The sequence below is a fragment of the Erythrolamprus reginae genome, chromosome 4 (assembly GCF_031021105.1).
Source record: "Erythrolamprus reginae isolate rEryReg1 chromosome 4, rEryReg1.hap1, whole genome shotgun sequence".
In the NCBI taxonomy this organism is placed as follows: domain Eukaryota; kingdom Metazoa; phylum Chordata; class Lepidosauria; order Squamata; family Dipsadidae; genus Erythrolamprus; species Erythrolamprus reginae.
Genome location: NC_091953.1, coordinates 8752169 through 8765209, shown reverse-complemented (window position 1 = coordinate 8765209; position 13041 = coordinate 8752169). Strand labels below are relative to the sequence as shown.

At 45.5% G+C, this 13041-nt stretch overlaps 1 protein-coding gene across 1 annotated transcript; it reads left to right on the top strand.

Moving 5' to 3' along the window:
• Positions 1 to 7307: 7307 nt before the first annotated feature.
• FZD4 (frizzled class receptor 4) lies at positions 7308 to 10233 on the top strand. Its single transcript, XM_070749572.1, has one exon. The coding sequence runs from the start codon at positions 7335 to 7337 to the stop codon at positions 8637 to 8639; it is 1305 nt and encodes a 434-aa protein (XP_070605673.1). The 5' UTR covers positions 7308 to 7334; the 3' UTR covers positions 8640 to 10233.
• Positions 10234 to 13041: the final 2808 nt, after the last annotated feature.

Genomic DNA, 13041 nt, shown 5'->3' with positions numbered 1-13041 from the left:
TCTCTCTCTTTGCTAGCCTCTCTCTCTCTTTCCCTCTCTCTCTCTTTGCTAGCCTCTCTCTTCTCTCTCTTTCTCTCTCTCTGCTAGCCTCTCTCTCCCCCTTTCCCTCTCTCTCTTTCCCCCCCTCTCTCTCTTTCCCTCTCTCTCTCTTTGCTAGCCTCTCTCTTCTCTCTCTTTCTCTCTCTCTGCTAGTCTCTCTCTCTCTTTCCCTCTCTCTCTTTCCCTCTCTCTCTCTGCTAGCCTGTCTCTCTCTTTCTCTCTCTCTCTCTTTCTCCCTCTCTTTGCTAGTCTCTCTCTCTCTTTCCCTCTCTCTCTCTTTGCTAGCCTCTCTCCCCTCTCTCTCTCTCTCTCTCTGCTAGCCTCTCTCTCCCTTTCCCTCTCTCTCTTTCCCTCTCTCTCTCTCTTTCTCTCTCTCTCTCTCTGCTAGCCACTCTCTCTCTCTTTCTCTTCCTCTCTCTCTTTGATAGCCTCTCTCTCTGTCAATTTGTACACGGAGGGAAAAAAAAGTTTTTTGTCTCAAAAAGAAAATCTCAGGTTTGTCTTAGGAGATTGGCAAGTTATCCCGCAGCAGAGTGTGTGTGTGTTTGCTCAGGTAGCTCAGGAATTTAGACAACCCGCACTCAGGCTCTGACAACAAGAGTGGGTGCTCCGAATTCACCTTAATAAACAAAAGACAAATCAGCAGTTGCCTTAAAGTATGTCAGATATGTTCACCTAGTGGGGGCGAAATCCCTCTGCGTTTAACACGCCTGAAAAGCGAAACTGCAGGGGAGAAGCAGGCAGTGACTCAACTCAGTTCAGGCCACGCTAAATAAGCCCTAGCTTTTCAAAACACATTTCGAAACAGCTTCGTCGGTCAAAGGCATTCAGGCATGTTTCTAGCCCCCATTAATAATTAGCGATCTGAAACTGCAATAAAGCCCTCGATTTCCTTGGATGCGTAAAAACGGTTTATTTGCTGGTTGCTAGCGGCTAGAATGGACCGGATCGGGGTGGTTATTTTTCCAGGGGTGGTGGTAAGATTTTAACAAGTTTTCCAGTTTACATAAAACGGTGCGGACGTGGCGGGGGGAGAAAAAAAGAGACTGAGACTGTGGCCTGACTCATAGAAACATAGTTATAGTTTATTAGTTTATTAGATTTGTATGCTGCTCCTCTCCGAAGACTCGGAGAAGACTGACGGCAGAAAAAGACCTCATGGTCCATCTAGTCTGCCCTTGTACTATTTCCTGTATTTTATCTTAGGATGGATATATGTTTATCCCAGGCAAGTTTAAATTCAGTGACTGTGGATTTACCGACCACCTGTGCTGGAAGTTTGTTCCAAGCATCTACTACTCTTTTCAGTAAAATAATATTTTCTCACGTTACTTCTCATCTTTCCCCCAACTAACCTCAGATTGTGCCCCCTTGTTCAGATCTAACTCCGTGTTCAGATCTAAACTTTTCTGAATTTCTTGGTGTCTCCTATCGAAGTACAGATAGTCCTCGGCAGGGGCAGATACTGACTTATCTCGCTGCCGGATCGCTTCCTCCCGCATCGTGTGGCGGTGCAGGCATGCGCAGTGCTGAAAACTCAACTTCTATGCATGCACAGAAGCAAAAAACAAGATGGCGCCACCTATGCTACCGCCAAAAGACCCAGTTTGGGGGAGTGTCCAGCCGGCCACTTTTGCTGGTTCGGTGAGCGGGGGGAGGTGGGGAATTCCCACTATATTTCCAAAGATCTAGTTTGGTATTATTATTATTTATTAGATTTGTATGCCGCCCCTCTCCAAGGACTCGGAGCAGCTCACAACAAAAATAGCATGCCACAAATCCAATATATTAAAATGCATTAAAACCCATTATTTTAAAAAACCATACACTCAAACAGACCATACACAATTATAGTACAGTGATGGCGAAGTATACTACAGTGATGGCGAATCTATGGCATAGGTGGCACATGGAGCCATATCTGCTGGCACGTGAGCCATTGCCTTAGCTCAGCTCCAACGTGCATGTGTGTGCCGGCCAGCTGATTTTGGGCTCACACAGAGACTCTGGAAGGGTGTTTTTGGCTTCCAGAGAGCAGGGGAGGGCGTTCTTACCCTCCCTTGGCTCCAGGGAAGCCTTTGGAGCTTGAGGAGGACAAAACATGAGCCTACTAGGCCCACCAGAAGTTGGGAAACAGGCCATTTCCGTCCTCCAGAGGGAATGGAGGTGGGGGAGCTCTTTTCGCCCTCCCCAGGCATTGAATTATGGATGTGGGCACTCGTACATGTACCATAGGGCCCACCCACGCTCTTTTGACACCCAATGAAAAAAAGTTCGTCATCACTGATATAGACGATTGAATGAGTCTCCAGAAAGGACTGGGCGACGTCTTAGAGATGTGGAGCTTAAAACCGCCTTTTGCCGCACGAATCCCAGCGACCGGTTAGGTCCCACAGAGTTGGCCTTCTTCGGGTCCTGTCGACCAAACAATGTCGTCTGGCGGGACCCAGGGGAAGAGCCTTCTCTGTGGTGGCCCCAGCCCTCTGGAATCAACTCCCCCTGGAGATTCGAATTGCCCCCAGCCTCCTCGCTTTCCGCAAGAGGTTGAAGATCACTCTTCATTCTGGGAGTAGAAGTCCAGATATCTTCAAGTTGTCAAGGTTGGGAAACACTGAGCTAGATGGATGACCTTGGGGCCGGTCAGTTTCTCTCAGCTCTAAAAAGGAGACAATAACACACCAACCTTTGAAATCTTGCTAAGAAAGCAGCAGGGACCTGTGCGGGCAATCTGACCCAAAAGGGCACGCACACAAACACACCCACACACAAACACACACAGATCCATGGCCTGGCTTTTTCCGTGACCGAGTTTGTGATCCTGAGGTAAATATGTCTACCTGGAGGCAAGCGTCAAGGGTAACATTGAGACTGATCTTTGAGTAAACATGCAAGCGGTTGAATCGCAAGTTAAATATACGAGACATTGTTGAACAAGAACTTGTCTTTATCTATTACTCTGTGACAGGAGGCCCTCCAGACTTGCCAATTTTCAGACCTGTGGACTTCAACTCCCAGAATTCCTCAGGCAGCCATTTTGGGAGTAGCTTTCTGCATATACAGCTATAATGGCGAACCTATGGCACGAGTGCCACAGGCGGCACACGGAGCCATATCTAAGGGCACATGAGGCATTGCCCTATGTCAGTTCCAGTGTGTCTGCGAGTTCTGGCCGTCTAATTTTCAGCCCTGGAGAAGGCCGTTGTCACACTCCCCAGGTTTCAGGAGGCTTCCCAGAAGCCTCTGGAGTGCCAAAAACAGTCCAATGGGCAAACTGGAAGTTTGGATAAATGGACTTCCAATTTGCCTGTCGGGCCGTTTTTCACACGTTGGAGATTTCAGGGAAGCCTGAGGGCAAAAAACAGCACAATGGAGTGGGGGGGAATGCATAGGGATGCATACATGTGCGCATGAGGGTTGTGCCTAGAAACCTAGAAGATTAACGGCAGAAAAAGACCTGCTGGTCCATCCAGTCTGCCCCTATACCATTTCCTGTATTAGAATGGATATATGTGTATCCCAGGCATGTTTAAATTCAGTTACCGTGGATCTACCGGCCATGTCTGCTGGAAGTTTGTTCCAAGCATCTACTGTTCTTCCAGTGAAATAATATTTTCCCACGTTGCTTCTGATCTTTCCCCCAACCGACCTCAGATTGTGCCCCCTTGTTCTTGTGATCACTTTCCTATTAAAAACACTTCCCTCCTGAACCTCATTCAACCCTCGAACATATTTAAATGTTTCGATCATGTCCCCACTTTCCCTTCTGCCCTCCAGACTATACAGATGGAGTTCGTGAAGTCTTTCCTGATAGGTTTTATGCTTAAGACCTTCCACCATTCTTGTAGCCCGTCTTTGGACCCGTTCAATTTTGTCAATATCTTTTTGTAGCTGAGGTCTCAAGAACTGAACACAGTATTCCAAATGTGGTCTCACCAGCGCTCTATACAGCGGGATCACAATCTCCCTCTTCCTGCCTGCTACACCTCCAGCTATGCAGCCAAGCATTCCACTTGTCTGTGCACTAATGTACATCCGCACTCCCATTTTGCCACACAAGGAGAAAAATGTTCACCAACACTGATGTGTAGTAATCAGTGAACCACTTACTTTTCCCTCCCGGTACGGGATCATGAGGGTGGCATGGGCTTGTGCACACTCGACACATGTTTGGACGCCGCTGTGCAAGATTTCACTTCTGCGCATGCATCCAAAGCAAAATCTCACGTGAGGACATTCACGCAAGTGGGTTTTCGGCAATTTTTACCCTCTTTTTTTGCTTCTGTGCATGCGCAGAAGGAAAAAGAGGCCAAAAATTGTTGAAATCTCACCCGTGCAAGCATGCGCAAAAGTGAAATCTTGCACAGGAGCATGCACATATGTGTCAGGTGTGCGCTTAGCTGGGCCACCCATCAAAAAGAAGATGCTAATGGATCGCCGATCCCATCTATACCGGATATGGCTCGTCACTGGCAGTAATCCTTGAATTATGACCACTATAAAAACTACTTCCTGTTCTGTCGGGCTCTCTGGCAGACTCCTCCCAAAAATTCACAGGTACAAATTTCAGACACACACACGTTTGAATTTCAAAACAATGTTCTTTATAATGAAAAGTCACTTAAACTAAGCCCTCTTTTGGTATAGCAAAGAGCACTCGTCTCCAAACAAACTGGTAATTTGTACAAGTCCCTTATCAGTTCTGTGATACTTAGCTTGCAGCTGTGAGGCAATTCACAGTCCTTCTTTCACAAAGTGAAACACACTTTGCTCTGGTTTAGTTTCAAAGCGGGGAAAAATCAGCACACAAAGGTCGAAGTCAGTAAAGCAGTCACGAAACACAAAGATCAGATAATCCTCCACAATGGCCAAACCCCCAGGCTGCTATTTATAGCAGCCTCACTAATTACCACAGCCCCACCCAACCATAGGTGGCCTCATTTTCTTTGATAATAATCTCTCAGTTGTTGTTGCCTATGCATCGCTCTCCACATGCGTGGCTGTATCATTAACTCTTGTTCTGAATCTAAGGAGGAGCTAGATAATTGATCTCCTTCTGAGCTGTCTGCCACACTCTCCTCCTCCCTGTCACTCATGTCTTCTTGGTCAGAGGAGCCTTCATCAGCAGATTCCACCGGGGGCAAAACATGCCTGCAGCATGTGGATGTCTCCCCCACATCCACAGTCCTTGGGCCAGGAGCTGGGCCAGAGCTAACCACAACACTTCCCATCCAGATTCAAAGCTATCCCTATCTGTCTCACATATATACATGCTCATAATTTGGGAGCCCAGCCACTGGCCTGCATTTACGACCATTTGCAGGGCCTAGTGGTCACACGACCACAATTTACCTACATTTTTGCAAAAAACCAGCCTTACTCCCCAGGCTTCCAGCAAGAAATCGTTTGGCTTCTCTTTACAACTTTTAGCGTGTTCACTAACACCAGCAGCATTCAGTTGTGGTCATATGGTAACCCACTTTATGACTGTAGTGACTTACAGTCTAAATCGGGGGGGCTTGGTTACCGTCAGGGGTTCCAAACTTTGCAACTTTAAAACTTGTGGACTTCAAATCCCAGAATTTGCTCGCTGAGGAGTTCCGGGAATTGAAGTCCACAAGTCTTAAAGTTGCCAAGGTTGGAGACCTCTGGTTACCGTCATTAAGTCGAAAGACGATCTGTTATTAAGGCTGAATAAAAATGGTTCACATTTCTTTCTGGCTTTGTATTAATCCAAGTTGTTTCTGGTGGCAGCTTCAAACATTTCTTTGATCCAGTGAAGTTTTTATAAAGTTCTCGCCTGGGGTATCGCCATGCATATACATGTTTAGCATTTGGGAGGGGACATATTCTTCTTTTGTATTACCTATGCATTTGTGTGAAAATAATTTCCTATGAATAGAACTATGCATAGTTAGGGCAAAACCCGCCCACTCAATATTCAAACTCCTAGATATACTAGCATTATCAATGTTAAATAAAATATGATTATCAACCCTTGGTTGTTCTGTGTTAGCAAAACTTCAGAAGAGAAGGATTTAGGGGTAGTGATTTCCGACAGTCTCAAAATGGGTGAACAGTGCGGTCAGGCGGTAGGGAAAGCAAGTAGAATGCTTGGCTGCATAGCTAGAGGTATCACAAGCAGGAAGAGGGAGATTGTGACCCCGTTGTATAGAGCACTGGTGAGACCACATTTTCAGTTCTGGAGACCTCACCTACAAAAAGATATTGATAAATCTGAATGGATCCAAAGGCAGGCTACAAGAATGGTAGAAGGTCTTAAGCATAAAACGTATCAGGAAAGACTTAATGAACTCCATCTGTATAGTTTGGAGGACAGAAGGGAAAGGGGGGATATGATCGAAACATTTAAATACGTTACAGGGTTAAATAAGGTTCAGGAGGGAAGTGTTTTTAATAGGAAAGTGAACATAAGAACATTGGTGCCCAATCTGAGGTTAGTTGGGGGAAAGATCAGAAGCAACGTGAGAAAATATTATTTCACTGAAAGAGTAGTAGATGCTTGGAACAAACTTCCAGCAGACATGGCTGGTAGATCCACAGTAACTGAATTTAAACATGCCTGAGATAAAAATACAGTACATCCATTCTAATACAGGAAATGGTATAGGGGCAGACTGGATGGACCAGGAGGTCTTTTTCTGCCGTCAAACTTCTAGGTTTCTAGGCACAACCCTCATGCGCACCACAATGCACAATATACCCTACCTTTGCCCGCAGGCATGGGGGCCGTGAGTGATGAGACCATCTGCGGCTGATACAAGATATGATTGGATTGGATGAATGTATGCGAGTTTACTAAAAGTTCATGGGGTCTTTTAAATGTTTTTAGTAAATTTTCATATTTTAGAGATATTAAGATTTTTTATATACAGTATTGTTATATTAATGTTGTAAGCTATCCTGAATCTTCGGAGAGCAGCGGCATAGAAATCTAATAGATAGATAGATAGATAGATAGATAGATAGATAGATAGATAGGTAGGTAGGTAGGTAGGTAGGTAGGTAGGTAGGTAATAATAATAATAATTAATAATAATAATAATAATAATAATAATAATAATAATAATAATAATTACATTTGTATGCCACCCCTCTCCGAAAACTCGGGGTGGCTCGCAACAATAATAAATAATGTACAGATAGATAGATGGATGGATGGATGGATGGATGGATGGATAGATAGATAAGACAGCATCCCATGCATTTTTCTGAAGTTGATTTGCCCTCTTTCCCCCCTTCTCCTGCAGTTCTTCCTCTGCTCCGTCTACGTCCCCATGTGCACTGAGCAAATCAACATCCCGATCGGCCCCTGTAGCGGCATGTGCCTCTCCGTCAAACGGCGATGTGAGCCGGTCCTGAAAGAATTTGGCTTCTCCTGGCCAGAAAACCTGAACTGCAGCAAGTTCCCCCCGCATAACGACCACAATCACATGTGTATGGAGGGGCCCGGAGATGAAGACGTCCCCCTCCACAGCAAGGCCCCCTTGCACCCTGGAGAGGAATGCCAGAGCGTCGGATCGAACGCCGATCAATACATCTGGGTCCGGAGAAGCTTGACCTGTGTCCTCAAGTGCGGCTACGATGCAGGACTCTACAACCGGTCAGCCAAGGCGTTCACCGACATCTGGATGGCTGTGTGGGCGAGCCTCTGTTTCATTTCCACCGCCTTCACGGTCTTGACCTTTCTGATTGATTCCACTCGCTTTTCCTATCCGGAGCGGCCCATTATATTCCTGAGCATGTGTTACAATATTTATAGCATCGCTTATATTGTCCGGCTGACCGTAGGCCGAGAAAGGATTTCCTGTGACTTCGACGAGGCCGTCGAACCTGTTCTCATCCAGGAGGGCTTGAAGAACACCGGATGTGCCATCATTTTTTTGCTCATGTACTTTTTCGGCATGGCGAGCTCCATCTGGTGGGTGATCCTCACCCTGACGTGGTTCCTGGCCGCCGGGCTCAAATGGGGCCACGAGGCCATCGAGATGCACAGCTCGTATTTCCACATCGCAGCCTGGGCTATCCCCGCAGTCAAGACCATCGTCATTCTGATCATGAGGTTGGTGGACGCGGACGAGCTGACGGGCCTGTGCTACGTGGGCAACCAGAACTTGGACGCCTTGACGGGCTTTGTGGTGGCTCCTCTTTTCACCTACCTGGTCATCGGCACCCTCTTCATTGCGGCCGGCTTGGTGGCTTTGTTTAAGATCAGGTCCAACCTCCAAAAGGACGGGACCAAAACGGACAAGCTGGAGAGGCTGATGGTGAAGATCGGGGTGTTTTCCGTGCTGTACACGGTGCCCGCCACGTGCGTCATCGCCTGTTATTTCTACGAGATCTCCAACTGGGGGATCTTCCGCTACTCCGCAGACGCTTCCAACATGGCCGTGGAGATGCTCAAGATTTTCATGTCCCTCCTTGTGGGCATCACATCCGGCATGTGGATTTGGTCGGCCAAGACTCTGCACACCTGGCAAAAGTGCTCGAACAGACTGGTGAATTCGGGGAGGGTCAAACGGGGAGCGAACAGGGCGGACGGGTGGATGAAGCCCGGGAAAGGAAACGAGACAGTGGTATAAAGGAAGGACAGTGACCAGTAAATTCTCTTCCCTTCGCCTCCCGTGCACCGGAGGATCTGGTGGGAAAGCAGCATCTGGAGAAGGATGCGCTGGAACGGATCCTTTATTGAGGAATATTTTGAGGGTTTGCAGAATTTTGAAGGAGGAGAGGAGCAAGGGAGCTTGACCAGGCTTGGAAATGGAGTTGTGACGGCAAAGAGTAGAGCCTTTTGGATATCTTATCAACAAGCAGCGATTTTAGGACCTTTACACCTTCTGATAACACACAAAGTGCCTTCTCTCACTCTCTTCTTCCCTTTATAATGATAATTAATAATAATAATTTATTAGATTTGTATGCCGCCCCTCTCCGAAGACTCGGGGCGGCTCACAACAACAACAAAAAACAATATTACAATGGGACAAATCTAATATTAAAAAGAAGAAACATATAAAACCCCATCATTTAAAACCATACAACACACACATACCAAACATGAAATATAAAAGCCTGGGGGAGGTGTCTCAGTTCCCCCATGCCTGGTGGTATAGGTGGGTCTTAAGTAATTTGCGAAAGACAAGGAGGGTGGGGGCAGTTCTAATCTCCGGGGGGGAGTTGATTCCAGAGGGCCGGGGCCGCCACAAAGAAGGCTCTTCCCCTGGGGCCCGCCAAACGACATTGTTTAGTCGACGGGACCCGGAGAAGGCCAACTCTGTGGGACCTTATCGGCCGCTGGGATTCGTGCGGTCGAAGACGGTTCCGGAGGTATTCTGGTCCAATGCCATGTTATCCTGTTCTGACTCGCCGTCTTTATTAAGTAGTGTAAGAGAACTAAATGGAGAGGAAGGCGTTCCTTAGAAGGCTTTGAGGAGAATGGCTGGACTCAGGGAATTCGGAATCCATGGTCTCTCCACTCAGATAAGTAAGGTTGGAGGCTGCATAAAAGTTTAGGATGCAAACTTTGGAAATCCAGCATAATTCCTTCAAACACAGACCAGGGAAAGGTCTGAGCTTCAAGCGAAGTCCATTTGGTTTTTATTATTTTTTTAGCACTAAAAAACGATTAAGGTTTCAGGCTGTATTGGGGTGAGGAAAGAAACACCGAACGGAAACAGGATGTGCTTCTAATCAGGATGAGCCCCAAAGGACATCAAGATGTCACAATGCAAGAGATAAGGTCATCAAATCCACAAAACCTTGGTGGGGGGAAAAAAATCCAAGAAACTTTAAAACACAATAGTTTTGAAAAACTTTTAAGCACACAATAGCTGCAGGATTGTTTTCGTATTCAGTAGCAGCAGTTACTATTTAACCTTCAAGAATCATAAGAGGATAGTAGTACTGATATCAAGAAAACCAAAATGGTTTTCAAGTTCTGGGGGAAAATTTGAGGGGTGAGGAAGTTCTTTCCTTTCAAAAAAATGAAAAAGAAAACCCCAACAACTCCAAAGAATAATGCCTGTATTTTCCTTCTTGATTTAACTCACCCAGCTACTTTTTTAAAAATAGCTGCTGGCGGAAGTTTGGCTCAGGAATTAAACTTTTAGCCTCAACTATCGAAGCGGGAGTTTAACATTTTCCAATAAATGGAACAATTCTTCCTTTTTTAAAGGTTTTTTTTTTGTACTAAATCTCTGCTCTAACAAATGTCTGGCAGCTTTTTCCAAATTGGAGGCCTGAAGGCATCCGATATGTGATGTTTCCTTTGTAAAGCTTACGGCTTTCAAATGTTTAGCTGGTTTTTATTCTCAAAAAGGTTAAGGGGTAAAAGCAGGGAGCTTTTCCATATCTGATCGCCATGCTTTAAATAGCACCTTCAAAATGAAGCTTTTGAGGCCTATTTTCGTGTGGTTATTTTTTTTCAAGCTTGGTCCCTTTAAGATGTGTGGACTTCAATTCCCAGAATATCTTAGCCAATGGCATGCTAGCTAAGCTAGGAATTCTGGGAGTTGAAGTCCACGCACCTTAGAGGCACCAAAGTTGAGAAATACAGTGATACCTCATCTTACAAATGCCTCGTCATACAAACTTTTCGAGATACAAACCCGGGTTTTAAGATTCTTTTGCCTCTTCTTACAAACTATTTTCACCTTACAAACCCACCGGCGCCGCTGGGATGCCCTGCCTCCGGACTTCTGTTGCCAGCGAAGCACCCATTTTTGCGCTGCTGGGATTCCCCTGAGGGGACTCCATGGGAAACCCCACCTCTGGACTTCAGTGAAATCGCAGCATTGCAAAAACACGGAAGTCCGGAGGTGGGGCTTCGAGGACTTCGATGTTTTTGCGATGCTGTGATTTCACTGATGCTCCCTTCGCTGGGAAACCCCACCTCCGGACTTCCGTTGCCAGCGAAGCGCTCGTTTTTGCACTGCTGGGATTTCCCTGCTGGGATTTCTCTGCAGCACCGCAAAAATACACAAGTCCAGAGGTGGGGTTTCCCATAGAGGGGAGCCTCAGGGGAATCCCAGCAGCGCAAAAACAGGCGCTTCGGCTGGCAAAAGGGGTGAATTTTGGGCTTTCACGCATTAATTGCTTTTACATTGATTCCTATGGGAAACATTGTTTCGTCTTACAAACTTTTCACCTTAAGAACCTCATCCCGGAACCAATTAAGTTTGTAAGACAAGGTATCACTGTACACCAAAGTTGCGGGGGATGCGTTCCAGGACCACCCGTGAAAAATGAATTTCCGTGAAGGAGAGGAACGATATATTTAACAAGTATTTTTGGACCCACCCTTTGCATTAAACAATCATTCTATAAAGTTTCTCAGCTGGAACTATATGTGATATCCTACCAGTTTCTTTAATAGAGTACAGTAGTACTGTAGAAGAATTTTATGAACTTTTAATGGATTTAAATTTTTTTAATGAATTTAATGAAGATTTAACCCATGAAGTAGCGAATCCGCGAAAGATGAACCAGGAAGTAGTGAGGGATTACTGCACTGAGTAGCCAATGGTGTTTGAGGTTGCAAAGATCGGTTTTTTCAGAACACCTCTCATTTTTTTCTCAGCTCACAAGTCACATCACCTGGGACACTGCAATCCATAAATGTGAATAAATTCCTCACAGAGTCAGTCAGATGTTCATCTATTGAGACTTTTCCAAGGACCTGGGATAGGCATATGTTGATGTTTGATGGTGTTACAGATATCGCTGCAGGGTGGAAACTGTTCTGTGCAAAACCACTTTTTGCAACTGCCCGATGGTGAATCCATTCCTCTTTTATTGGTTTTATTAATTTTACTTACTTATGAGCAATCATAATGCAAAAAAACCATTCCCAACTCATCCCAGAGTAACGATAATGCAAAATCCCCATTCCCAATTCACCCAACATTAATGATGATGTAAAGTCCCCATTTTCAACTCACCCCACAGTAACGATAATGCAAAATCCCCATTCCCAATTCACCCAACATTAATGATAATGTAAAGTCCCAATTTTCAACTCACCCCACAGTAACGATAATGGAAAATCCCCATTCCCAATTCACCCAACATTAATGATAATGTAAAGTCCCCATTTTCAACTCACCCCACAGTAACGATAATGCAAAATCCCCATTCCCAATTCACCTTAAGCAAGGGTGCCTCCTGTACCACCCTGGAAGCCAAAATGATCCCTTGAAGGACTTCTGAGAGGGGCAGGGTGGGGCCAACCAGAGGTGGGATTAGCTGGTTCTTCAAACTTGGCAAAAAGTTAAGGGTTGAATAAGTTGTCAACAGTGAAGGGCTACCAAATTTTTTACTACCACACTGTAGGCATGGTTCTAAGCTATGCAAGGCTTTACGGGTGATAACCAACACCATAAATTGCATCCTTAAAGTGGCTTCTTATAGCCACCTAATGGGGTTTTTTTTAATTTAAAAAAAATGACTTTCTAGGATAAATGATATCCCTGAGATTTCAAGTCACCTAGCTTGGATTTCAGGCAGCGCTGTCTAATTTTCGAGATCCTTTCTACCGGCCTCCAAATCTGAAAGTTTTATCTAAAGAAGGTTTGTATGCAGCAGGGAACTATTGAGCAAAACAGGGAATGGAAAACCACTTCTGACCCATTGTCTCTCTCTTCAAAGCCGGTTTTGTTTCTGAGTTTCTGTCCTTCTTTTCTCTCCTTTCCCCCCTCTTCCTCCTCCCCATCTCCCCCACCCTCAACCCCGGTAAGCTAATCTGGCCCACCGCTGGAGACCCATCGCATTAAAGCAATTAAGGCTTAATATGTTTCACCCTGCTTGATTGTATCTGTGTTGACGCCAGTCTGGGCAAAAACTGAAATGTTACGTTCCTTGGCAGCTTTGCATTCACACGGATCGGTTGCATAATTTGTGCGTCGGTTACAATTAAGGGTGACATTTTCCAGGGCTCCTGAACCTAAAAAAACCGTAAAATGTCCACTTCGAGTGTGTTTGCTTTAT

What these genes read in the sequence shown, in the direction of transcription:
- FZD4 (XM_070749572.1), top strand. Translation starts at nt 7,335, where the DNA reads ATGTGCACTGAGCAAATCAACATCCCGATCGGCCCCTGTAGCGGCATG.